General features: G+C 39.6%; 1 protein-coding gene across 2 annotated transcripts in view; it reads right to left on the bottom strand.

Moving 5' to 3' along the window:
- Window positions 1-27,949, bottom strand: part of MKLN1 (muskelin 1, intracellular mediator containing kelch motifs) — a 110,592-nt gene that overhangs the window by 66,130 nt on the left and 16,513 nt on the right. For both annotated transcript variants that reach the window (XR_775239.1, XM_010581020.1), the window contains exons 3-8: window positions 23,011-23,153; window positions 21,502-21,590; window positions 15,230-15,339; window positions 11,094-11,286; window positions 3,454-3,531; window positions 2,154-2,219 (exon numbers count right to left, since the gene is read on the bottom strand). Coding sequence is in view for 1 of the 2 variants with exons in the window: in XM_010581020.1 (XP_010579322.1) it covers window positions 2,154-2,219; window positions 3,454-3,531; window positions 11,094-11,286; window positions 15,230-15,339; window positions 21,502-21,590; window positions 23,011-23,153 (679 nt within the window). In the remaining variant the exon portion in view is untranslated. The remainder of the gene's footprint in view (window positions 1-2,153; window positions 2,220-3,453; window positions 3,532-11,093; window positions 11,287-15,229; window positions 15,340-21,501; window positions 21,591-23,010; window positions 23,154-27,949) is intronic.

Below are 27,949 nucleotides of genomic sequence, written 5' to 3'. Positions count from 1 at the left end.
AAAATTACATTTTTGTAGTGAGTAATAACTGGTTAACATTTCCTTGAGGTTAATCAAAAAGCAGAACCATTTATAGTTCAGTTATAGCTACAGCAGGTCTGGACATCACAGATTAAAATTTGCTTCCAACACCTATTCTATGTGGTATGAAACTTCAGAACCTCCTTATATGTGTGATTTTGGTGTTTCACTTCATTTCTAAAATATTAAAGTTGAAGAAAATATTGATTTGTTTTAAAAGGACTTCACCCCTCTAACAAGGAATGCAAAGTGACCTTATTTTTCATCAGTTGCCAAAGACTTCTGAAAAAAACAACTCAATAAGCGTGTGGGTAAGGACGGGACGATGTCTTTGAAGGAAAGAGTACGCCGCTGCTCCTTTTTCCATTAACACTAGATTTGCTCAAGATTAGCCAGGGAGCTTTAAAGCTCCAGTCTGTAAAACGCATCCTTACATAACTGGCTAAATTCCCACAGTCTCATTAAACACTACATATATTCAAAAGTAAAGCTCAAGCAACCATCAGCAGCTGGTTTTAAGAATAAACAGCACCAAGAACCTCCCCTGGCCTGTTCACGAGCCAAATTAAATGGCAAAACTGACAATCTCAAAAACACTTACACTTTTACAAGGCTCAGCAGGCCCGGAAGCAAAACTAAGAGCAACTTCCCAAATATCCCACAGAAACTTTCTGAAGGTATCCTGCCACCTCTGGATAGGGCTGCAGCAAGAAAGGACTTGCGTCACAGAGGGAGATCCAGTTTTCCCCACGCTGGGACTCTACCTCTGTAGGTGCTCTCCAGTTTTGTGCAAGTAAAAAAGATAACCAATGCTTTTTACTGCCTTGTTAAAGCAGAGTGAAAACTTAAGTCAAAGGCAGAGATAATAAGCTTACTAGGACTTAAGAAAACCAACAGGAGCAGAAATGAAGACTCACACTACCATGAATATATTATTTTCAGGAGGTCTAGAGGACTATCACTTCCAAGTTGACAATCCTCATGTTTCTTCGGCATGCTTGTGAAACAGTCACTGTCTACTTATTCGCCGAGGCCACTAGGGAGCGTTCACAGCTTCTTTTGTAGGCAAACACCAGCAATCCTCCAGCAGCTCTTATTCTAATGAAACTCAAACCTCTTCGACAAAAAAAAAAGTTTGCTTTCACATGCAAAATAACTCCTAGTGCCTCCTCTAGAGCAGCAACTACACTGAGTAAAAGCCAGACCGCAGCTACTGCTCCATTTCTGCTTGTTCACTATGACTTAGCAAATTACTCTTGAAGGTACTATCCTGTCACATGCTTCAGTCCCCATCCATATGACCACAACAGATAAGGACATGGTAATTTTTTGCCAACTACCTCAATGCCACCCTATAGTCCTCTATGCTACTCACACCCCGATCTCGTTTCTCCTTTCCAAAGAACAATCCTTTTACTCATACAAATCACTGACTGAGCAAAGATGCACGCAGATGCATTCCTTATTTCAGTAAGGAATGACATACCACAGAAATCTGATTAAATAAAAGCAAGACAAAGAGATAGAAAATTACGGAGAACAACAATCACTGGAACTGTTACTTATACCCTCCCCCGCTTTCATTTCTCTGCAGGCTCTTTGAAACTGAGACTGAACCATTCTTTAAACTGCTATAGAAAACATTTTTGTAAAAAATGTCTAACAAGTTACATTTAACAGGAGTTTCTTGCACACAATTAGAAGCCACTCCAACCAAAATACAAGGAATGTTTCAACACATCAGATCTATTGCTGGAGCACTATTCCAAAGAGCATAGTATGTAGCCAATAAGGGAAATTATCATCACTAATTTCTCTTCTCTTGTTTAAGCTCCTGCTCAAAGAGGGTAGGAGGGGCAAAAAATTAAAGACAATTGTTCTTGGTTTCTTAGTTAAGACAAGACAATGATTAAGGCGTAACAGAGAACTAACAGGGAAGAAGGGGGTGGGAAAGACAGTTGGAGTATAGTTCCAGAGACATGGCAGAGTATTTAATCAACTATTAGAAAGTGCAATTTTTTCCTCAAAACCTAAAGTTAAGACAGTCTCTGAAGAAAAACTCATTTGCATAATTATTTAATCAGATGTTTTTCAGATAAATAAGTTAGTTAAGAAATTTAACAACTGCTCACCTGTCTGAACATCTATAACCATCTGATGGCCACCTCTCATTCCTGGTCGGCTGTCTTCCCCATCACCTTTAAAAAAAGAGGGAGGGGAAAGTTTTCCATTATAAGATTATTTTTTTTCAAACCAAAGAAAGATACAAACTCACATATGTCCTAAATACTATAGGGAAGCAGAGCAACTTAATAACTCATCATTCTTTAAACATTAACACAACAGTTTCTCCACGTGGTATTCTTCTGTGCATTATAAAACTGTACAGTTTTGCATTGAATTATCTGGTGACTGCTAGTACAGATAGCTAAAGCAAATACAGTACTCTACTGCAACTCTGAGAGGCTTCAAGCTTGAGAATTCCCAAAGCATGCAGGTCCACATAACTGAGGTCTGAGCTATCTTTGCAGCTCTCCAGCAGTGAGGACACAGACAACCTTTTGCTCCCCTTCCATCTCTCCCCACCCGAGAGCTGCCTGAAGGCTAAGCAGTGAAAACAGATACACAAATGACAATGTACCCATAGGATGAAAGCAAAGAGGCAATGGTATAGATACAGCATAGCTAGCTTTGCACCAATTACAAATTCTCACGTAAGGGAATTCCAACTGTCCAACTAAAGCAGCTTTCCAACCACTTTAGATATCTTAAGCACTCAGGACAGGTGTCGTCTATGGGAAGCAACATTAGAAAGATAACCCTTATGGTGCTGGAAAAGAAATCTGCTTGTATTCATAGATAACCCTTCCCAAGAGGTTTGGGTACAGTGCTACACGTTTGGCAATTGTCACGCTGAATCCTACATTTGCTGCATGACAGTGATTTTTGTACTCTGTACTTAAGGCTACAAGTCTCCTCTCAAGGCAGAGAGCAATGGAAAAAGATCCTGCAGTTTAGATTTACTGTACAACAGACCAAGACTCCAAAAGATGCATCTCAAATTTAAAGTACTCCCTGTTAAGATAATGTATTCATTTGCCACTCTTTGGTGTACATTTAAGTTGACTCCGTGCATTAAAACCAGCCATACAGGTAACTGCTCTCATGCTTAACCTATATTCTGAGATTTGTTTCTGAACTGATTAGCTATCCTTGAAGTTTCAGCTAGTGTTCTTGTAGTGTTCTTCACTCAACCACAAACCAGGCTGCATTTCACTGACTTTGCAGACAAATGCAAATTTTTCATAGATGAAACCATTCCCTAGAACTGTCCTAGAGCAAGCTTTCTTGCATCATTTTCTTGCTCAATATCCTCAAAGGAACAAGATAGAGCTAGCAGTACATGAGTTATATCTTAAGAAATGTCCTTACCTTTGGTGCTTTTGGGGATGATCTGCCCCCAGCGAGGTTTGTATTCTTGTTGACTGATATACTGATTGAATAAGCCATCTGCAAAACAAAAATTTTGCAGGATGAAATGTTTATACTTCCATTACAGCAAAATCACTTTTAATGCAGGTAACTTCAGCCTAACACAATCCAGTATGCTACTCCAAAGCCTTTATTTTCAGTAAATTCTCTATATATGTCAGTTAGTTTGTTAAACTTGTTAATGAACTGAATGTGTACACACTAAAATAAAAAGAATACTCATTACCTGATCAATCAAGAATTACCCAGTTTGCCTGCCAGGTCACACCAATTGTCTATAAATCTCCAGTGTGGTGTATTTAATTAAGAACAGAATCCCTCCCCCCCTTATTTAAGCAAAAGGAAAGTTGCGAGTGCATGTAAAATCCAACCATTTTAGTACATTTTAAGTTAAAACCAGGTCAGGCAGCATCTCTGGAGCTTCATCTAAGAAGAAAAGGGAAAAAAAGCAGATTGTTTAAAAGCTACGATACGGGACAACCAAGCACTGAATGAAAAACAAACTAATAGTTTACATTCTTTTCAGAGAGTTAAGAAAGAAGAGAAACAGAAGACGCGTTAGGTCACTGGCCAGATATGCCAACTGCATCATTTCTGTAAGAAGCATTAACTCCAGCACTCTACTCAAGCTCCCCTTATGCCTATCTTTCTCCCTCTGTACATCTACCACATTTCATCTCTTCAGCGTCCAGAGGTCAGTTCCTAATTCTGGTTACACGGTATCAGTCTATCACATAAATGTTAATTTTTTGAAAAGGAGATTCAGAACACGCATGCTCTCTGGGACCACTCTTCAGTCTGGGAAGGGCTTGGCAAGCATTTGGGGAACTTGTTGCTATTGTTCTTCAAATGTCCCCTCTAAAAATGTCCCTTACCTTCTGCAGGCACAATGAACTATTAGACCACCAACGGCCAACCTCTTACCCCCACCACCCATTGGCCACCCATTACCCCACCATCTCAAGATACAAGCTCTTCATGACAAGCATTTCTTCCACATTTATGCATTACCTGAAATAAAAAAATGGGAGTTCTGACACCCAGTTTACATCACTAGTACAGTGATAACTACCACAGGCAGATTGAGGACTCAAATGATAGATTTAGACAGTTTTGTATTGAAACAATACATTGCACATACACCACTCAGATGTAGGATGCATTCGGGAGTCCTAAATCACGTAATACTCAACAGCTATGCTCTTTGGTAGAACGGTACTCAGCAAAATTGCTCAGGAATCAGTTTTACATTCCCCAGCAGAGAAAGGAAAAATGAAATTACTAAGTTGCATCTAATACTTTTTAGTTCTTCCAATCCCAGTAATTGCAGCTTTGAGGTAAGAATTTAACAGATTAGGAATGCCTCCATTTATTTATAGAAAATCCCTTGGTAGGCATACAAACAAAAAAGAATAAGCCTTATTGCACACATCCCTATTTATTTACAAAAAGGTAAAATCTTTGTTAAGCATGACACAAAGTTCAGATAATACTTTAAAATGTTTCCTGGCATCCTGTAGTTTGTCGTGACTGAAATCCAGATTTTAATTAAAAACTGAAGCCAGCAAATACTTCCTGGGAGAAGATGAATACTCTAGAGACCATCTAATAGGAAAATAAGGACACTCAAGAGCTCCTGAAAGGTGTTGAATTTGGTCTTAAAATACAAAACTGCTTTCAACTTCCATAAATTCAACTCTGCAAGTTTTTCAAATTAAATACTCTGTGAAAGCAGGGCAGATTTTACTTTCACCTGTCTTCAAGCCAAAAACATCAGCTCTCTCCTAGCACTAGGTAATTGAGGAAAGCCAAAAGTTTGCTCAACGAATGTAGAAAAGTGGTTTATTTTGGTTATATGAGTAGGGTTCCTAACTCCCACTTCTTCAGCATTTATGATGTTGGGACAAGACATGAGAGGCTTTAAGCGTGAGATTTCATGAATTCTGATTCAGAAAAGCCAACTTCCAACAGAACAAATGCATGCGCTGTAAGAAATCCCATACTGACTCAGGCAGATTTTTCTAGCCACAAACCTAGACAGAAATCCAGCCTTTTGGTTATCATTAGAGCGTTCGGTCTTCAAGACAGAATGCAAAATTGTATTTATCCCTATGGCAGCCAATAGATAATTGGACATAAATAGCTCAACAGGATGAATTACACCACATACGATCTGAAAGGGTGATTTAACCTCTCTCCCATGCTCAACACCCACAGGCTGCACTTGTCAAGATATGACACTTCTCCCCTACTGTGCCTTCAGCCTCTTTTAATAATGCTTCTTGTCTTCCATGGGACATTGGTTTGGAAATACTCCAACTTGCTTCCCAGAAATGTTTCTTTCTGCTGGAAGCAGTTCCACATTCATTCTACTTGCACTGCAAACCAGCAGCAGCTTGTTTTGGAAGCTGAATCACCACCTGTCTGACACCACCAGGGGAAAAAAGGAGGATTTCTAGGTGGATTCTGTATCCAATGCCAGACCTGTTCTAGCACACTCCTTATTTTTCATGCCAGGATAGCACTGCTGACCAAAAGGTCTCCAAAGCTTCTGCAAGGCACTGGAGATCAGATCTAGGCCTGCTCAGGTTTGTCAGCTGTTTCAAATGAATCAGTAGTTTAAACTAAATTTCAAGGATCCTGTAGGAAAAAAAAAAGTCTTATGTGCAAGTTTTTAAAGCAAGTCTTTTCTTTCACTCCGGAGGCCTCTCATTTCGATGTCCATGTTTACGCTCTAAAATTACAGCCAAAACCAGTACTTTTATTTTGTACTATTTTCAAGCCCTTCGAAGCAAGTTGTGACGCATTTTGGATGTAACAACATGAAGTTCACAGTGGTTAAAGCTTAGTAAATTCAACCTCCCTGATAAACGAAGCCTTTATTTTGTCGGCCAATTACAGGTTACCTAGAAAGGACTAAGACAAACATTGCGGACAAAAATATTTAACTTGCTGAAGCCAATCAGGAACAAGTAAAAGTTGTATTAAGTTTCTTTTTAGACAACACACATCTTTAGATAGGATTACGAAAATCTATTCACTTCACTGCCAATGGCTGAAAAAACTTCAGAGTGGCATTTAACCCATAATTTCTGGGTGTTGGGGTTTGTTTTTTTAAGATTTTTCTTGAACCAAAGAAAAATACCCAAAACACCTAAACAGACTGAGGGTTTTATAGTCACAAAAATCCTTCTAAAGAAAAGCTGAAGCAGAAAACAAAGATGACACCAGATAAAAATCCAGCCATTACTCCACAATTTCCTCAAGACATGGGAGCAACAAGGAAACACACAATTTTTTCCAGCCTCAAAGCTGTAATATTCTCTTGTACTTTCTTCTTAACAAATACAAAACAAGGTTTACCTTCAAATCCCTAGAATATATGCTGCTTCTACACAAACCCTACCACCAACTTACCCATAGGCTTTGGATCCCTAGCAAGCCTCTCCCCTCCATATATCCCAGTACTACAGAGCAGCAAGCCAGCGTCCATACTTTCTCAGAACCGAATCCAAACACATTTGATGGTAAAATTAAGGTATACATGTCTGTCTAGAGATTCCAGGAGACTGCAACTGCTCCTGTGCATCCCAAGCTTTGGGAGACATTTGAGCCTGCAGGCTGTGCATCACAACTTCTTGTTTGTCATCCAGGGCCAACTTGTCAACAGATAAAAACGTATCACATACTGACACAAGAACTGCCCAGAAGGAACACCTTGGTCCCCAGAACACTAAAATGAAACTAGCAGATCTTCAATCCATTTCAAGGAGCTTTCTATGTCTACAGTAGCTGCAAACAGTTCAACTAAATAATCTGCACTCCACATACTCTCTGTAGGAATATTAAGCAGATTTTTTCTTCAATAATATAGGCCATCTGAAAGCTATAGGAATGAATCCAAATGTGAAGCATTTGAACCAAGTCTGTGAACCAGCTGAGATTTAGGGAACCTTTTATTTTTGAGAGGAAGTCAGGCAGCTGCCAGAGTTTCCATTTGCCCATTTTCTAAGTGTAATGCACAAGTCAAAAGAATCTGCGGGAAAAGTGTGGCTGCCTGCCACTGAGCTCTCAAAAGAAATCATCTGGTGATGTGAGGTGGAAGACAGCGTTCATCATTAGCAATGCAAAAGAACAAGAGTTAGCTCTGCTAGCACTAATTCTTGACCACCTACTCTTTTTCTACATGACTAAGCCTATGGAAATAACCTGCGAGAGATGCATTGCATTTCACTTTTTAAATACCTACCACTGCAAATATTAGCCTCTACAGAAGACATTTTAGGCTGAACCGAGTATGCAGTATCTCTGTCAACCTCATTGCACTTGTTTGTTCCTTTAAGGCAATGAACTCTCAGATCAGCAAGAGGTCAGAAGTTCACATATTCATGTCCAGTCTGTTACAGAACAGTTTGCTCTTTGAACAATTTCAGGGATAATTTAAGGATCTGTATATCTCAATTAACTCTACACTTCAAGTACACTACATGGACCATACACAGGACTAAAGTTAATCTGCTTTTATTTGGAAAAACAACACATCAGAGAGGAGTTCAGTCGTAAGAACACCCACACCTTAGAGACTAAGCAGCAAGCTATAGAGACTTCACTCACAACAAAGCTGCTAAGAAAATAAAATGGTAAAATGCTGGGTGCTAACAAGCCTCTTAAAAAAAGAGGATTTTGAGAGAGATACAGAACTGAGTAAAGACAGGTAACTGTGGAGGACCACAGGGAGCAGACGGTAGCAATACTATAGGACATGTTGAAGGCTGAAAACACGTATTCCCATCCTACAAGAAGAAGGACCCAGCTGTTAAATACCAGCTACATTCAACACCCTGACTTGACTATCATCTTGTACAACTCCAGACAAACTATTCCAGCTGCAGTTTCAGGTTTTTTGAGGCTATCCTCTCCCCCATCGTAGCCCGATCAGCTCCCTGACCTGGTTTGCCATGTGGCAGTACGAGCACCAGTGCCAGCAAACGAGGGGCCAGGGGACACACTGTCCTGAGTAAGGGCAGGATTGACCCAGTTAGTAAAAACCCGCAGTTGTGTCAGCTTAAAGCAAATATGAGATACAGCCTCAGTGTCTCGGGACAGATAGCACTTCTCTCCGAAGGGTGCTGGGAGGTGACAGAGCTTTAAATGGGTACAAAAGCTGAAGACAGCATAAAGAATTACAGAAGGATGGGGGAAGGAAGGTTAATATATTCAAAGACAAGCAAAATCATTAAGGATGAGCAACAGAGCAATGGGAGATGCATACACTGACATTTAACTTCAGCTAGCCAGGTGCCAGATTAAAAGGAAGCAATATAAACATCCTCATGCATATTATTCTGTCCCTCAGAAGCAGTGACAAAACTTAATGATGCTACTTGAAGACTCTCCTGCTAAGTTATCCACTACCTGTTACTAGAAATGCTTGCTTCTGTACTTGCTGGAACAGAAAAGGACTAATAAAACAAGCTACAACACATTTCCCTAGTTTGCTTAAGTGACACCAAGTTCCTCTGCCTCCAAAAAGGGACATGATTACAAGAACCAGGGAAGCAGGATTTTTCACATCAAATCTAACAAGCAGCAAGTGCCTGTTTGTCAGATGGTACAATACAAGACCTACAGTCTTCTAGCAGGCAAGTCCTTTGCCAGTACTTTCACACCTGGAAAAGCTGAGCACTGCAGACATCAACCCCACTCTCAACATACCAGGGGAAACAGAAACACCACCTCAGCTCAAGTCCTAGGCAAAAACTGCTGGATAGAATAAAAGCAGTACGTTCAGTATTAAGTAGTAGAAGAAATTAATATGTAACAGCTCAAAAAATGAGGCCACAAACACTCACTTCATTAGTGCCCAAGGAAAAAAAAAAAGTCCATTTCTGAGGGAACTTTTTCAGCACATTCTAGACTTCTAGAAAAATTCCATTCAAGAAATAGCTTCTACTACAGCCTGCAATGAAGTGGAAAGAGGACGGCCTCTAGGCACTGACAAGATTAAGCCACAGCCAAGGCAGGAGACCAACGCATTGATAAAATCATCACCATCAGCACATAGTACTCCTCTGGCTCTCAGCAGATCCTGCCTCACATTGGTGGGCTCATCAGCTCCCCCCAGACACTCATGTCTTTGAGAAACACTGCAAAGACAATAAGAGCCAGCCACAGCTCCCTGCTGCTTTTTCATCCTGCAACCCGCCCTCGCCCTTAAGATTCAGGAGGAAGCTGCCAGTTGCAAAATGCCCCTGCATTGCAGGAAGCTGTTCATGCTCCCATCCCAGCCAACAACACTACATTGTCTCAGGAGGGCAGGCAACACTCAGGAGGGCGAGGATGAACACTGGCAATTCCACCTCAATGCTTGTAGCTGCTCAGGAAGCTCAACGCAGGGCAGAGCTCAGCTGTTCTATCTATATAGTCGAGAAACCTTGAGCCAAAACCCGTAGAAAGCCATTTACTGCAGTTTTTCATGACATGTTGCAATAAGCTCCCTAATGCTCTGCTTAGTTGAACAGCTTATTCACAAAAAGATTGTGGGTTTTCATGGAAGACAAACCTTGATTTGAAAGCTATCATTTCTATCATATCCTGAGAACCAGTTCCAACTTTAGTGGTACAAATCACACTGAAGGAGTCAAGCAGGTACACTGGCATCTACCCAAAAAGTATCACAAAATGACTGATTAGCACAGAATTAGGAAAAAAACATCTCTGGCGCCACACATCCATGAAATGGGTCCACTAAGCCCCTAACTACTGGCATCAGACACAAGGTTCTCTTCTTACGCCAGTACAAGTTTCCCATAAAGAGCGAAGCACTACACTCACAGCCAAGACCACCTCTGTTTATCAGACTGTGACCCAAAATCACTGCACAGGTCTTGGGAGACACTTAAGTGCAATATTCTGACTCTTTTTGTATCCCATTCTAACAAAAGAAGGTGCATCTCCCCCATTTTAGGGGTGGAGAGCTTCTAAGTTGAAAGCTTCCAAGTAGAGAATTAATAGTAGTTACAATGAAACCAGCTGCCAATGCCTGGCTCTGCAAGGGAAAACAGGCTCTGCCTCCAGTCACTGTGACTTCTACACCATTCTCCAAGGTCTATTTTCCCCACAAGCAAAGACAGCATTCTCATTCAAATACAGATAAAAACTGCTGAAACACCTACTAGGCGGTAAGCTCTAACCAGAAACCATGATGCAGATCACTACTGAGAACTCAGGTTTTATACTTCCCTGCTCACCACTCCAGTGACTTTTCTGATAGTTAAGCCCACCTTCAGCTTGCCAGCCACTTACATGAAGAACTTTTCTTTACCCGCTCAAGTGCACCACATTGCCATCTCCAGGGGAAAGAGACTCCAAAAGCAGCAGCAACAAGAGATTTCATGACTGAACTTTTAGACTTCATCATACACACACTCACAAGTCCAAAAGCCTACAGTACACCACACCAGATATGAAATAGTACATGGACTAGCCAATTCCACCACTAAGTACAACTACATTAAAAGCAGTAAGATTTCAATACTTTTTTTTTTAATTAACATAGCAGATCCCTCTGATTCTCTTACCATTGACAGCTTTTTCTATCAGTTCTTCACAAGCATCGAAGTCTCCCTTCAACACCAGTTTGTCATGCAGGTCTGTCAACATAGGGTGCTCCAGAGCAATCTTGGTTTTCTTCTGCAGCGACTCAAAAGCTTCAGTGTAGTTGTGCTGACGAAAATGCTTTAGGCAAAGGCGAATGGCTTCCTGTTCACGGTACTACTGGAACACAAGAAAACCTATGAGACATGTAGATTTTTCTTTTACCAGCACTGCTGGGGACTACCTGTGAACCTTCCTGGAGACAGAAGCAGGATCTCTTACACATGCTGCACATAAATTGCTCATGAGCTTACAGAGGAACACTATATGAAAGACATTAAAAGCTGTGCAGGCATTTACTTTCCAATAGTATAGAAATTATACAACTTGGTATCATCCAATTTAATAAGCATAGAAGAGAGTGCACAGTGTCCCAGATCTCTGGAGTGACCATTATTTCCCCCCCATCTGCTTGGCCCTGCTGTTCGAGGCCTACACGAAGTACAGAGCAGGAAAAAGCCTTCGCTATCAGCGTTACATAATTTGATTGTATGACTCTTACATAACAAAATAATTTAGAAGAGTAAGTAGGTCACAGCTTTTCTAGAAGCAGAAGAAAAAAAAAACCACAAGAATAGGAATACTTGCAATGACCACCGCTTCAGCAACAGAAAGGCAGAAGTCAAATCCTGCGGGTTCGCAAGGGTTTCGGATCAATGGCAGCAAGGATTTACAGGCATGCCAAAGTTCTACTTTCAAAATTTTCCTATGCATCTTGAAGCAGAACCCCTGCTTTCATACCGCAGATGAACCAAAGCTGCCCATTCCCACTCAGCTGTGGGAAGGCGTGAGAATGGCTAGAGAAACCCACGCTGGGTCAAACATCCAGGCACAGAAACATGAGGGAATAGTAAACTCATAGGAGCTACAGCTTGTGCTGTTAACCTATCAAATCATCCACTGCATTTTCAAAGCTGTTAACAATATGCATAAGTAACACAGATTTTTAAGTTGTTAAGTAGCAGAACCACTCATTTTAAATAGACTCTTCAAACCTAAGTTTTATGGCATTAAAGAAAAAAATAATCTCAATTTCCATCTTCAACACACATCTACTCTGGTAAAAAGCAAGTGTACCTTTAAGCATCTATAAGACTGATCAAATTACAGACAAAAGATTTTACTACTAAATGGACACCACTGCTAAAAGTGAAGTTCATAGTATTTAAATGAATAGAATCTTTCTGAAAACCTAGAACTAACACTGACATTCAACAAAAATTAGTGCTCTCAAAATAATGGCTCTATAGCAAGAATCTCATAAACCGAAGCAGCTAAAAAGAAACACGGCCATGTGCTATATTTTTAGTTCTTAATCCATCAGTATTTCACAGCTGCAAATAGCCAGAACTATGCATTTTTAGAAAATCAGTTCCCAGCCCACATGAAAAAGGCCAAGGACAAGTACTGATAAAAACGCAAGACTGTAGTAAAGGAATACTAAAGCTGAAAGAGTTTTACAGCACAACTAGAAAAAAAAACTTTTTTTTTCTTTCTAAGAGATACCCAAAACATTGTCTTTAAGCAAATATTCACTTACATCAGTCAAGGCCAAAACCACATTAGATTCTTTGTTGCTCAAAGGGATAGTAAGCAAAAGGATAGCTGCACACCAGTAATAACCAGCTTCTGCACTTCCAGCTCCTCTAGTTTAGACATTAGACAAAATTCAGACTTGGTGTATTTCCATTGAGCCTCTCATGACTGATAAGCTTAGCTTATAAAACGTGAAATTACTGTTGAACGCAGGTTAGCCACTCGATGCAATATAAAAGTTTGTATTCAAGTGACACCATAGTAGTACTTCAGAAGTTAAATGTTAAAACTTTTTTTTTTATGCAAAAAGATGTATAAAAGTATATAAAAGGCTCCTTTTTAAAAGCTGTCATACAGGTTTAAAGAGATGACAACCCAAATAATAGCTTTGATCTGAAGCTGTAAATAATTCCTATGGTTAAAAATGTAACAAGATCATGAGTCTGAGATATTAACACTGTCAAATACACTAGCAGAATTAAAAATATTTAAGTGTTCATTATCAAAACCAAAAGTGATAGCCATCGATAAACTGCCACTTCTCAGTTGCTAAAGTATGCCCACTCTTCAGTAAAAGCAAAGTGGTTAAGGCTTTCAGGAGGCAGTAGGCTGAGCTGGTCAGCAAAGAGAAAGCAGTAGGGAGGGCACTGAGGAGCACGCTTGCTGCTTCGAGTCCTTATCTGTTACCCCCAACTCCACTCCCTTCAGGAAAGAGGTTTTGTTGGTTGAAGCACACACGACAAAAAGGATGGGCAACTTCATGTAGAACCTTCTTCTCATCTGATGTCTCAGGCAGTAAAGAATTATTACATTTCAAAGCCTTTGAGACTTCCAAGAACATGCATGAGAATATTCACACCATCCCAAAGAACTGGAAGAAACAGGTCAACCCTTCTGCCTTTCCCCAAATATGGGTCAACACATATCCTCCTATGTGGATCCGGCAACAGCGGCCTCTCAGGACTGCGAGAGAGAACATCAGTGAGACATGCACTCATCACCAAAAACTTGGCAACTGATCCTAGTAGAGCCCAAACAATCATGACTAAGTCTCTGCCTCGCTGCTTTAGGGCTCTAAGCTTTAGAAGAACAATGCTGGCACCCCTTGAAGCAGCTGTCACTACATACATGCTGACCATGAGAAGTGTTGATTCCGTGGAATAAGATGGAACAAAACAGATGCTGACATCATCATCAAATGGCTCCTGACCAAAAAAATATAAAAATCAGAGCTTCCTAGTTGCAGCAACTGGTCAAAAAAGCCAGTGAGACCACCATGTGCAGAGGCAGCAGAAAGAAAACAGAAAACCATCAGCAGCCTCTGTCAACCAGACTTTTCAGAACTGGACATCAGTAATCAGCAGACAACCACAGTATCACTTTAATCATAAAGCAGCTACAGACAACTTCCACTGTGACTGTTAGTACTGTTCTTAAATCCTCCATGAAGAAGGTTGTGGTGTTGGTATAAACACGTATGAGCCAGATAGCATGGCCACAAGGTTTCTTTACCACACTGGCAGCACCATAAACTGGTGAAGGAGTCTTACTATTACCACACACAATCTTTATCCCCCTTTAAGTTTTTCCTTCTGGAAGCACAGATATACTGTTCCACTACTCAGTCTTATTCAGCTGGGAAAGATGTCTTCTCTGCAACACAATATGAATTTCATTAATTGTTCCAGAAGATCTATGCATAAAAAGCAGCAACAAAATGAATTCTGGTTGTCAATGTGCACTTCCCTCCCACAGAAGAGGCATCCGTTGTACTCAAATACAGTTTATACAAATAATGTTTAGAACTCTTTGAACTTTCTGTCTATCAGAGTGACAAATGGCATATCTCACAGTCCAGTGGCATCAGCTCCCTTCTGTTCCAGAGTACTCGGCAAAAAGACAGTAAGAGGGAAACATCAGAGGTGCAAGGAGCAGCAACAGGAAAGACACCAACATGGATTCTCTTTAGAACAAGCTCATTTTTATACCCTTTAACAAAAGTTGCATATATAACCCAAAAGGCTCTAGGCTCACATATAGCTCTACAGAAAGACTGGTATGGTAAAAGAATGACTAATCAAAAGGCAAGTAGAGGGAGAAATGAAATCTGGTTTTGTTAAGTTCATTTCCCTTCCAGTACAAATACGATTTTACTAATACTGTCCTGTTTGACTCAGTGTTCCTTTCTTTTATATTTTTCTTGTGATGTCTACATAGCAGGCTTTTTCTTGTAGGGTTTTTTGGGTGGGGGTTTGTTTGTTGGGTTTTTTTTAGTGGTGGTGGCTTGGGGTTTTTGGGGGGGTCTCTTGTCTTTTTTTTTTTTAAAGAGACCAAGCAGATAACAATTCAAAAAGATTCACTTGAGTCAAAGTCAGCCATGTGGTTTGCGTTTTAACTGTGCGTGTTTGTTGTTTTAATAGCTGATATTCAAGGAATGAAAAGGTCACGTAATTCCAGTAAGAGAAGTTTCACAAGATTTTTGAGACTATAAATCTTCAAACAGACATCTAAAATGCAGGCCTACCTTGCTGTACCAGTTGAGGCACGGTTGGACCACATCTGGATCATCAATGCCATTAAGTTCAACATACCAGATACTAAAATTGAAGCTAGGTCCCCAGGATAAGAGTGGAACTGGAGAAGAAAGGAAAAGGAGAAAAAGGATGCATAAACATCTAACAACCACTGCATTAGTCTCATCAGGCTATACATAGTACTATTTCAACAGAATACATTTAAAAGGTTACAGAAAATTCAGTATTTCTGATTTGACATAAGTTCTAGTTCATTTAAGTAAGCTTAGGAAAATTACCAAATAAGTCACGTTTAAAGTTGTCGTTTAAAGTAACCTGTGCCGAGCAACATTAACACAGCAGATCATTACAAAGCAGAAGCTTGCTTTAAGCAAAAGAGCAAAAATACTATCATTTAAAACAGCTCAAAGAGGCAACAAGCTTTGACATGGATGGGAATCACGAGCATACCAGCGACAGTATTTGCTCCTCACAGTACATTTATTTCCACATTTGTCAGCAACAATTATTTTCCCTAATGGTGAAGACAAGAAGCTTGGGTATTTTAAATTTTACAAAATTAGTAACGTCTGCAAGTTGTGGAGGAGGGAGGGAGGGAAAACTGTCAGTTTCCATTTTAAAAACTGTATCTAATTTTTTTTTTTAAAGCTTAAATCTGTGCAGCTTTTTGGATAATACTGTTTTATCTGCATATTGGTACAAACACACTTAAAATATTAAATGACCCGTGAAACACAATGCAGCCTCTCACCTAAGGCTTCTCTACTACTCTGTGTTAACATCTATGGTCTTGCACTGATCTATTGATTAATCTTCAAGTTAAGACTTGGTTCTGCTTTTTGAAGCAATTCCAACTCCCGGAAAACTTTTGTGTGAACTCTGACTCCTTAGAATTGCAGTGAAATCAAGTGGTTTCATTTCAAATACTTTTGTTTCCTTTTTATTTGACCGTAACTGATAAACAGGAAAAGATAGTATTAGAGATGAATGAGTAGTTACCAGCAACAGCATGGAGTCCAATACTTCCTCCCTTCCACAGAAACTATTTTTGCCACAGAGAAATTGCTTGTTGTCTTTCAAACCAATATGAAATACCACTGAGATTAACTTGTTGAACTAAAAGTTTTCTGACGTACTCCTTGAGGGAATAAAACCTAAAATTTGTCTTAAAGTTATTCCTGATCTCTTAAAGGTTCTTAAGTATTTATACTTCAAACAAGCTAGATCTATTATTTTCTGCAATGTGTTTGGGCGCAAAGCATATGTTCAAACACATGATTTTCTAAATTTTAAAGGGTGTTTCTACAAAACTATTGCTAAAGACTTATGACAACTTCTGGGAACAGTCACCAAGAGAAGAGATTTTTAGAAAAGATCCAAAGAGACTTGGAATATTCAATTCTTAACTGATTTTAATATCCATAAGTAGGCACTTTGTAGATTACAGCTCTCAAATCATCCTGTTCAGTTTCTTTCTACTTGACTGTTTAGCATACAAAGTGAGATGCTTTCAGAGCAGTTTCCAGTAGTGACATGTTTGTGGACACAGGACAGTGAACTGCTCAGAAAAACTAAGAGCTGCCTGTCTTGCATCCACATTGCACACATTGCATACACTCTGCCCAAGAAACTTCTGTCTTGCTTAGTTTTGTCCTCTGCACAAGGTGAGTGTTGCCAATATGGTACCTTAACACCCTAAAATATTACTACTTTTACATCCAAGTACACAGATAAATTTAATCCCGGATATCCCACCTATTAAGGCAGCAGACTAACAAAATACCACCTGTAAGGCTACCACCATTGATCTGTCTTCAGACCTGAATGCATAGATCCAGACCAAACCGAAGTTAAATTTGGTATTTGCTCAGCTGTAACGAATCAAAGTCTATCTATCAGCTTATTGCACTGAAACACTGAACCAAACCACAGACCACCTCAAATGGACCAAGACCATACATTTTCTGATGACGAACCTGAGGCCAACTTCCTAACGCCAAGTTTACTGGGTGAAAAGCAAAACGCACGTATTACCACCTTCTCACCTCATTCCAGAAAAAACACAGATGTATCCACCTCTATTTCTTTTCAACAGTTTCTCTCAGAACTTATATGAGCTTCTCCCAGAAAAATTTAACAATTCACCCTCTTATCTTGGTAGCCAACTACAGCACAAAAGACATTATGGGGATGTGCATAAGAATCCTGGGTAGCTATCAACACAAAAAAAATGCAAAGCCATCAACTTGCTAACACTTCCCATCCCCCCAGTTAACTCAGAGCTTTCAACAGTCTTGTTTATAAGAAGGAAACAAAACACCAGAAATGCTGATTTTTAAGATCAAGATTTTCATGGTGCAATCATCAACTTCAAGGAAAGCACAGACTTTTAAGTTGTATAGGGAATGCAAAGTAAATGCTTCCCCAGTGCTGCACAGACAGAGAAAATCGAAGCTGATCTTTTTAAACTACTCCACAGGAGTAGGAAAAGAAAGAAAGCAGAAGGGTTGAAACTGTAATGTCATTTCTATTCCAGTTAGAAAAGATCAAGCTGGATCATCTCCCCATTTTTGAACCTCTTCCCTGGCTCCCAGGCTACACGAAGGAGACACCTCTCATCCTTTCCTCTGCCCTCTCCTTTTTGAGGCCTCCATAGGTGTGCATAGCTCTTTAGACAAATCTCCTTTTAAAGCAGCCACAATCTAACCTAGACCTGGAAGAAGGAGACACTAAGTGCAGCAAGGAAGTAGCAACAGTCATACAAACAGCAATAAGCATTACTTGTCAGTGTGACACACAAATCCCATTTTTATTTTTGCACAAAGTTTGGAGGCAGCAGCAGTCTAGGATCCTGGGTGCAACTCATTCTTTTCTCACATCTCCCAAGGGCTGGTTTTTATTTGTCCTTCCCTTCACCCACTTCAGATTTCACACTGCAGCCTAGGCAGAGACAAACCTACTAAAGCCTCTGCAAGAGCTAAGAAATGTCCCCCTCTAAAAATCAGTGAATACCATGGCCTGCAATACAGTTGTAGAGACCGCACTTTGTGCTATCCACTCTTTGCTACTTTGCTTTTTTCCCCACACACACCTTGGAGATGGAAATAAACGACAATTAAAGGTGTTGAACCTGAAGCCTAAAGCTACAGTATTCCTCCAGTTTTTACCACGGAGCCACCTCAGCATGGTTTTTTGCTGCATGTACTACAGCAATCCATCCTGAAACACACATAACTGTTCAGACTAGTTGAACTGTTACTCTACAGTAAGAGGTGCCCAGCAGAGGAAAAAAAAATAATAATAAAAAAATCAATATGCCTTTAACAGAAATGGAAGGTATTTAAGTCACTTAAACAGTTCTTTAACCACACAAGGATGATTTTAGTGGATATTTCTCAATAATCGGAAGGTATGCCTAGACAAGGACTGCAACCCTGTATGCTAGAGAGGACAGCAGCAGAGGCATTAAACACAGTACAGTAATTTCAAATACTTCTCTCAAGCTAATTTCCTTATGCCATATCTACAGGCAGTAGACACACAAACAGTGTACGTTTGTAAAAATGCAGGAAACATCCATAAAGAAAGTATTGCTCTTTTCTATTACACCAAAGCTTAAAAATCTTGAAGCCTAGTTAGTAACTCCCATGCTAGTAATGAACTGGCATGAGAATTACACCCGGCACTTCTTCAAGCTCTTTCATGGCAATCACTCTTTATACCACCTTCTGCTTTCAAGGACACAGTACAAAGAAAAATCTCTACTTGGAGTAACCACAAAAACAGAGCCAGAAACAAAGCTTACAGACATTAAAAAGATTGTTCTTCAATATCTAGTCCAGATAAATATCATCTTCCTCCTCCCAAGTTCTTCAGTGAGGTGCTACATTAAACGTAAAAATCACTTATCAAGTAGGTCAAAAGCCTGCACAACTGGGCATTTCAGTGCTAAGAAACTGCAGTCGAACTAATTAAATCAAAAGAAGTGCAAGTCTTTTCTTGACAAAAGGAGAAAAGTTATTTTTTCTGCTTTCTATGGTCTGAAAATTCCTCTAACACATGAGCAATGGAAGCTGTAGAACGTATTTTCCCCTCTCACAGATCTACCCATGTCATGTTCCTCCTGCCCTGTCCGTGCATATAAAGCTCACTGTGGTGTTATTAACAGTGGTGTATAGGTCAGTATGCTTATCTGCAGAATTATAAAGTAAATGCCTGATACAAGTCGCTGCTGAACTAATGCCTTCCCCAAAGACACAAACCTCACTGATAGCAGTAACTTTTGTGGTGTCAGTCTCTGAGAGTCCAAAAGGGCAGATTTTGGCCTCATGTTTACTGGCAGCATTACAAGGAACACAGCACGGTATTTCGAATTTTGAGTTACTTTGGCTAGCAGCTTGGAAATTTTAACAAACTGAAAACATATTCAAGCTGTGAATCTGAAAAATAACAGAATTTCGTAACATCATTTTGCAGTTGTTTCACAGCAAAAAACACACTCACAACTTCATAAACAAAATGACGCTAGCCATCAACTAGAGGTTTTAATACATTTTGATGAAGAGATCATTTTAATTTCTGTCCTAGCATAGGAATTTCTTCATAGAAGATAGCTTCAAAAACCAAAAGGTATAGATGTAGCTAAAAGGAAAACTCATCTCAAGCCATAACTAGTGAGCAAGTGACAGTTAAATACAAATCTAATACTAATGTATATAACACAGAATGCTTATTGCTACATAAGGAACCCATCCCAACAAAACAAGCCACATAACTATTAATACTACTCATGTCATGTCAGAGAGAAAATCCTGGTAGTAGAAATTAATCAGCATTTCACTTTCCTAACAAGTTTCAACTTACTGCCTCATTTCATAACCTCAGAACACATTTTGCTGGAATATAATTTACACATCCAAAGAAGTAGCTAGTAATCTTTCCATTTACCCCTTTAAGCCCTCCAGTAACTACCTGCTGTTTTTTAGCCGCTGAAAAATAACACTTCCCAAAAACCTAATGCAGAAAGCGTCAGAATACATTAAAAAAAAAAAAAAAAATCGATTTAACTTTCCTGATGTAGTCAACCTTTAACTCTTAACTATTCTTCTGCTCCTCTTGAGGTTTCCTAAAGCCAAGTGTTACAGAGGCTTCCAAAAATAGCAGCCAAAACCAAATCCAATGAACAACCAATTTCTCTACTTCTCTAAGAATGGGAAATACCACTGTTTATGGCACACAAGTAAGTTGATTCCCAGCCTGAAGCTTTCAATTCCTCAGGCAAATGTGAGAGGAGATTCAGAAAGCTGTGTAGAAGACACTAGAGCAAAGGGCTCCAAGGGGAGCCCCTACACAGCCACTATCATCCAAGTCTTGGCAAAGGAATTGCCCAACACTTCAAAACCCTCCTAAGTGCATCTAAATTAATCAACAGGATCTTATCTCATTTTTCAGCAATTACCTCCTTGCTCTATTTTTAACCTTAAACAGCTAGTTTAAAACCAGTAATTCTTTTACTATCTCAGTAGGTAGGAAGGGTAGATAAATTTACTGAGCTATGAAAAGCTGAAAGGCTCTAAAGTCTTGGATTAAATCCAGGAAGTATCACTGACATCCACTGTAAGACACTTGTTCTCTCTGACCTGCATGAAGCAAGGAAGAGAGATCCTCACCTGCTCCCATCACAAGTCACAATAACCAGTCTTCATTAGCATCCCCATTAGCAAGCTTCACCAGAGAAACAAGACTAGGCATCACAGGTTATAATTCTTCTTTGCCCCCGGATGTCATCTTTAGCCAGAAATGAGACATGATTAGAGTAGCAGGAAGAGAACAAGAAAGGCTTCTGCTGTTGCTCTATGTGTTGTGAGCATGTTTGAGAACAAGACTTCAACCTTTTTCAAACTCTAGGGTTGTCAATGCTGAAACTTTTACCAGTATTTAGCTTAATGATTTTTTTTTAAAGCTCTGCATCGCAATTTATAGTAGGACAGTAAGCAGCTTCTCCAGCAATTAGTTGACTCAGCAACTGTATTTCTGAAAATTACTGTATTTCACTTTCATTCCCCAGGATTTAAATTAGGAAGCTATTATTTCTCAGTAGCAGGACTTCACTGTGTTCCAATCTAACCAGCCTAAAAGATCATGAAATGGAACAGCTATTGTGGATACTTTGCCTGAGTACAATGAAGTCACAAGTGCCAAGACTGGCACAAGTATAAGAAGAGATTATTTTCTACTCAGAATGCTGAAAAAATGCATTTACCTATCTTAATGAATCGACAGGGGAACATCTGTTCATCAATTTTATGCTTCAAGGTGAATGTTTCTTTGTTATAATCATTCTTTAAGCCACTGTGGGAAAAAATAAATAAGGTTACTAAATCTTACCTTGTATTTTAGGACTAGCTAATAAACGCAATCTAGGTCATGCCTGAAATGCGAAGCTTGTTTCATATTACTATGAATCATAAGTACGCATGCTGGACCAACGCCTGGACTGCTATCCACCATCTTATATCTCCCTGGGAGGCAGAACTGGCTAGGGGTTTCAGGAGGGAACTGACATTGGATCAGTGCTGCTCATCTGCACCTATAACCCTCTGACTTCAGCAAGTGATCTGCCTGAACCACACTTTTCCATTTTCAAGAGGGAGGTGGACCAGCTCTCAGAATTATCACACTGCCAAAGTGCTTTGTGATCCATTTATGGGCATTACTTTATAAAAATATCAAATATTTAGTATAATTTATCAAAACTCTTAAGTCCATTTTTACTGAAGATGCAAGTACAGGTCCCAAAATAAGGATTTTTATTAAACTTCAGTGCAAGTGAAATGGCATTAGATATCAATAATTACTATGCTACTAAGACCTCTTCCCCCCTAATTCTAGCAGCAATAAAGTCAAATTGCAAGACTAGTCTATCTAAAGAGGGCAAAAGGGTGAGAAGGGTTGTGGCTGGTTTCTATATGGTCCTGAAGGACACCTGCAACAAAGAACTTCCCATGTTTCTCCATGGCTATTCTGCTTGACTACAGATGACGTACACCCATACATTCCCCAGAGGTGGGCTTTCCTTCTGTAGGCCTCCAAAAGACTAGTTCTTGCTACTCATTTCTCTTGTACTCCTAGATACCTAAATTATCATTTCCCTTTCTGAAACAGAAGACTCCTCAAAAGGCCCTTGCAAATTTACAATGGCAACTACTCAGAAGTTCTAAATAGCTTGAATAGCCAAAAGGCTCTTTCTTTAGTCCCTATCAGCACAACTACCAAATCAAACTAAACAAAGGAAATCACGGATTTTCCATTTGCTTATTTGATTTATTTACCCATTCAGGAAAAGGCAGAGCAGCTGACTAGTTCAGACCTTTACAGCTGCAACAAGATTCTTGACATAGGCAGGTTACTTGGGCTTTTAAAAGCTACTGTAAGTTACCCACACCTGGGGACTCATTTCTCTTGTGCCTCAAGCACACAGAAGAAAGGAATCACAATCCAGCAACACAGCACCCTGCTCTCAGCTCTTCCAAATCTCAAAGAGTTCACTCTCCACAAATCCTCTGTGGTTAGAGCAGAATAAGGAAGGCTTCCTGGAGCAAGTGTTGGGATTGCTGCTCTCTGACCTAACCATAAACACAAGGGCAGCTAATTGCAGGATCACAACCACAACTCTATTACACTGTTAGCCACGTGTCTGCTTGGGAGTGAAGGGGAACAGCATTTTGGTCCAGCCTTTATGATTACCATAGCTGATGAAATCACATCTTACCTGGATAAGAGATCTGTCATGTTTTCCTCATTCATCCCACCAAAGACTTTAAACTTCTTTAAGTTGCAGACATGCGTTTTCTCGTATTTGCCAAACGTGATGCTCTGGACTATGGCAGGTCTTTCAAGTTTCAGAATCAAATACTGCAGAAGAATGAACAGTGAATTTTAGTATTAAAGCCAAGGCTGCAAAACACACGAAAGGATAAGCATTACAGCCTTCAAAAATTCAGTTTACAAAGCCAGAGAATGAAAGTTAAGATGATCTCTCCCCATTATTATATTTTCTCCTTTGTTCCTGGAATGAAGCAAAGGGTTTTTAGGAATATTACTTTAAAAGCAGTTTATCCAGGAAAAAGATTTGGTCAAACTACCTATTCCTAGCATTTCTATTCAGGGCTTACATATATTCCTTCAAGCTGGATGCAAGACTTCCTGAAATCTGGCAAATAGGATCAAACTACGGAGAGTGATGATTCAAACGCCCACTACAGCCTGAAATGAAACCTAAACTGAATACACAATTAGATAAATACAGTATGTTCCACATGCTAAGAGAACATCCAATTACTTTTCCTCTCTGGGCTGACACTATTTAACCACTGAACACAGACTAAGTTTGATGTGTGGCTAGCATAGGAACCAACTGCTTATTAACCGTACCAAATAAAACCAAGCCACTTAACTGACAATAAAGGGGCTTTACACATAAAACAATGAAAATGTTCTCCCTTGTGAACATTTGCTCCCCCCTTACACAGATGTCCACCCCACAGTATATGAATAGTCAGATTATTTATATTCAGGCCCCAGCTACCAGCTTCACCAGCACCGCTGGAAGAAAAGATCTGTTCCACTGGAAAAGCATATGCAAAGAAGCACTTGCACCATTCATCAGGGACCATCAAGCACCAAGTTTATTTAACCTTCCCCTACAAAACAGGTCTTGGAGGGAGCCTGGAGACATCCTGTTTTGCAGAATACGTCAAGTTTTATACCTGAAAACAATGTGTTTAGTTCTCTTCCTTAACTTCTCAGAAATAAGCAGTACACAACAGAGAAACGAGACAAAGTGCAGAATCGCAATTACTCATCATGCTGGATTTTGTTACAAAACCCTGTGATCAAGGCTACAGTACAAGCAGAGCAGTAAGGCGTTGTACGACACCTCCCACTGCAGGCCCTGCTGGTGGCCCTTTCCTTCAAGAAGGAGCACTGCCAAACCAGACATGACGCAGTATCTTGAGTCTTTCATCGACATCAAGTATTTGCATGCATTTGGCTGTTTTCTATGGTTCCCGAGTAGAGACTAGTATCTCCCTATAAAGTGCCATGGGCATCACTCTGCTTGTGCTAAACAGCTCCATCAGTAGGACAATCTTACCCTAGAAGGGTATCTTTTGGGTGAGAAGCAGAACAAATTTTGCCATCAATTTAATTTTCAGTCTGTCACGGCCCTATAAAACAACTAATACTCAATCTAGCAGCAGTACTGACATCGTTCTAGAGACCATCAGGATAAGTGTCTGATTTCAATGGCTGGTTCTCACTACATTTACAAAAAACTTAGCTTAAAAGAAATACTTGTACATATACTGGTCACAGATGATAACGCAGACTGGATAGGTGCCTAATAGAATAAGGAAGATTTACTGCCAAAGATGTTTCCAGTGACTCAAAATTTTTCAGAATTAAGAAAATAAACGAGTATCAGCACTGCTAGGGTACAACAGAAAAGTGCTTTGGTGCCTTTCCAGATTTTATTTTTTTGATGAAAAATTTCTAGTTTTGTGAACACCGTCCACCTGAATGTCAGAACCCACTGTTAGTTTAACTAGCAGTAAGCCATGCTTTTGTCTCGAAGTACTTCCCAAACTTCAGAAAAAACAAAATTCTATACAGAAAACAGCTTTTTCTAAAGCAGAGAAAAGGAAGGTATGAGCAAAAGGATGGTCCTGTAATGAGCAAGGCAGTACTTGATACATGGCACAGCCCACTGCCAAAATTCCCGTGCAGAACAGACAGTACACAACAACATCTAAGAACTCCTCCTACATCATCATATCTTCCCTGCAGATTTCTCCCGAAGCTGAGAAAGTGAAGCTAGCACTACCAGCATCAGCAACTGCAATTCTTAATCTTGCTTGAAATCACAAACCTAATGCTTGGGTCATGAAGACATACTTTCTCAAGTACCACACAAGATTTGCAAAAGCTTGTCACAAACATCATCCTGCATTATTCAATTCTTACCCTAAATGAAGGGAGAGAAAACCAGGACTGCAGTTAAATCCTTTATCCTGGCATACATGCCTAGAAGGGAGCAAGGTATGGCAATTACTCCACATGGCTATCAGTCATTTCTTAAACCTACAGACAGAGGGAACTCTGCAGCCCTCCTTCCTGCTTCCACATATCCCATCACCTGCCAAGTCAGGCAGACCTTACAGAAAATATAAGCACAAAAGCTAAACACAACCTTTTTGTGATTTTATCTGCTGACTGATATGGAAACAAAAGACAGGTTTGCTTTAAAGCCCGTGGCCCAATACCTGTACATACATATGCATTTTTATATTTTTTTAATACCTATACACAGACACATATAAAAAGATATACATAGATGTACTTTTTGTGTTTATACACAAACATACACACTGCTGCCACCGCAGGAACCAGCTACAAATCCCACTGATATTGAAAAAATACATTGCCTCAAGAGCCACAAACAGCTGGCTGCATGGATATTTTTGGACTGCTACCAGGATTTTAGATGTGACAGACTATTCTGTAACTTTGAAAGATGCGATAGAAGTGTGCATAAGATTAAGTCATTTATTCAACCTGGAGAGAACAAGTCTATGATATTTCAGACAAATACATATACAAAGATATTTGACACTTTTCCATCCTATTGCTCTAAGCAACATCAGGACATTTAATGTCCAAGTATTCATGAAGTATTCCAAAAATCCAAATTATAAACTGAAGTGTTTGTTCATTAGAAGCATGGCACACAGACATTAATTGGTGCAACTGCGCAAAAACCTCAGCCTAATTGTTAAGCCTCAAATTACAACACTTACAAAAAAAAGCTACAAAACATTAGAAGAGTAAAACTACTGCTTTATGATTAAATATATTTGTAAGTGAAGACGCACAAAGAACAGAGTAGAGGAAGTAATGTATGGAACTTCAGCACCTCAACAGCTTGTTATGGTACACCCAAAAAAAAAAAAAAAAAGGCAAATCCAGCCCTGTCACACCAGGAGCTGCAGCAAATTCCAAACTTTTTTGAAGCTCTGGTCTCTGCTACCATTTGATAACAACCATATGTATGCTTCTGCATCACACAACTTTATTAATGTACTTTAAATTAGTTCCTGATACAATCTACACAGCAGGATGGAAATCAAGAGAGGAAAACTGGTCTTCTCAGATGCAAAACTGAAACCAATTGTTTGGACAGTGTCACTAACTTTATACATATGCTCTTCAACTGTTCAAAATTTATATCTCCACATCAAATACACTGGATGAGATTCCAAACTGCACTATGCAAGCTGCCTGTATAGTTGGAGTCCCACTGTACTTCATTAATTTCTTTCTCTTTAACCATTTCTGCTCAAGCATTTTTTTTATTAGGGAGTAGTGAAACTTGTATTGCATGTGAAAATAAAAACACAAAATAACAGGAGGTGCCCCTGTCCACTGCACAAACCTACCCGTTGCTTTTGCAATTAAGCTCGTGACTAAATAAAAATCTATCCTTTTGTTCTACGCATTATTAATCAAGCCACTGCAGGGAATTAATTGTTCTTCTGCACACAGTCTTCCAAGTCAGGCCATCGCTGGAGCCATCAGGATGAGCATTGATGACATGGCCAAGGTCTTCAGCATTACCAGCCTTATTGCTTCACACTTCCTATGTAAGCCTAGAACTAGTTTAAAAATAGAACGATCAGCCCTGTTCTGCCTGAATAGGCTACTACATAACAAGTTTGTTATTGAATATATAATTTCTGGGTCATTCTATTTCAAGACTCAAGAAAGATATCTAGTTTAATAAACAGAAAAACAGCTGTCATATGTATTTCCTTTCACTGGCACTCATTCATAACCAACTGGTGGCTTTCATGGCCACAAGAATTATTTAACTCTACCATACCCATAAAGCGAGGAAACCCTTTACTAAATATAGTCACATGGCAGCATTTCAAGTGCCTAGACTTCCACTTTCATTTTCTTTCCCTTTTGAAAAAGGTTTAATACAGACTCCAGCACATTTACTGCAACGTATGGATCTCTGTTGAGCTACTGAACGCGTTCTCAGATTTTTACCTATGTTCTTCTGATTCATGCTCATCCTAGCAAGAGGAATACTCTGAAAGAAAAGGTTCCTGGAGAGGTTTTGTTTCACTCAACAAGGAAAGGGAATAAATCAATGTTTAAGGACTCACTCATATTTTCACCTCAAAGCCAGCAGAGGACCACCACCTCAGCACAGAGTTACTAAACCCTTACATTACGGTGAGACACGCTGATGAGACAAACACTAGCGATTAGGGCTGCAGAACTTATTAAAATCTCATGGCACATTCCAGTGAGCATGACTGACATTAGTCCTTGTGTTGTGTGTTAGCCCTAGTTTCAGCTAACAAAGTTGGAAACAAGGAAAGCTTTATTTTACAGAGTTTTAGTTCACTTCCTATCCTGGACTATTATGGCCACCCACACATTTTAACAAGTACGTCACTGCCAAAGCGACCAATTTTCAAATGAAGTGATGCCAACACACAAGCCATAAAATGCTTTGCAACTTCATTTTCCATAGAATACATGATGTTATTCTGGGGATTTAAAGTCATGTGTATATATCTTCATTTTTTTGAATATGAAATACCTAAATTGTAACATAAAGCAACAAACTTCCCCCCCTC

This window comes from Haliaeetus leucocephalus, unplaced genomic scaffold, assembly GCF_000737465.1.
Source record: "Haliaeetus leucocephalus isolate CR32 unplaced genomic scaffold, Haliaeetus_leucocephalus-4.0 Scaffold751, whole genome shotgun sequence".
NCBI classification, from domain to species: Eukaryota; Metazoa; Chordata; class Aves; order Accipitriformes; family Accipitridae; genus Haliaeetus; species Haliaeetus leucocephalus.
This window is presented reverse-complemented; position numbering and strand designations above follow the sequence as displayed.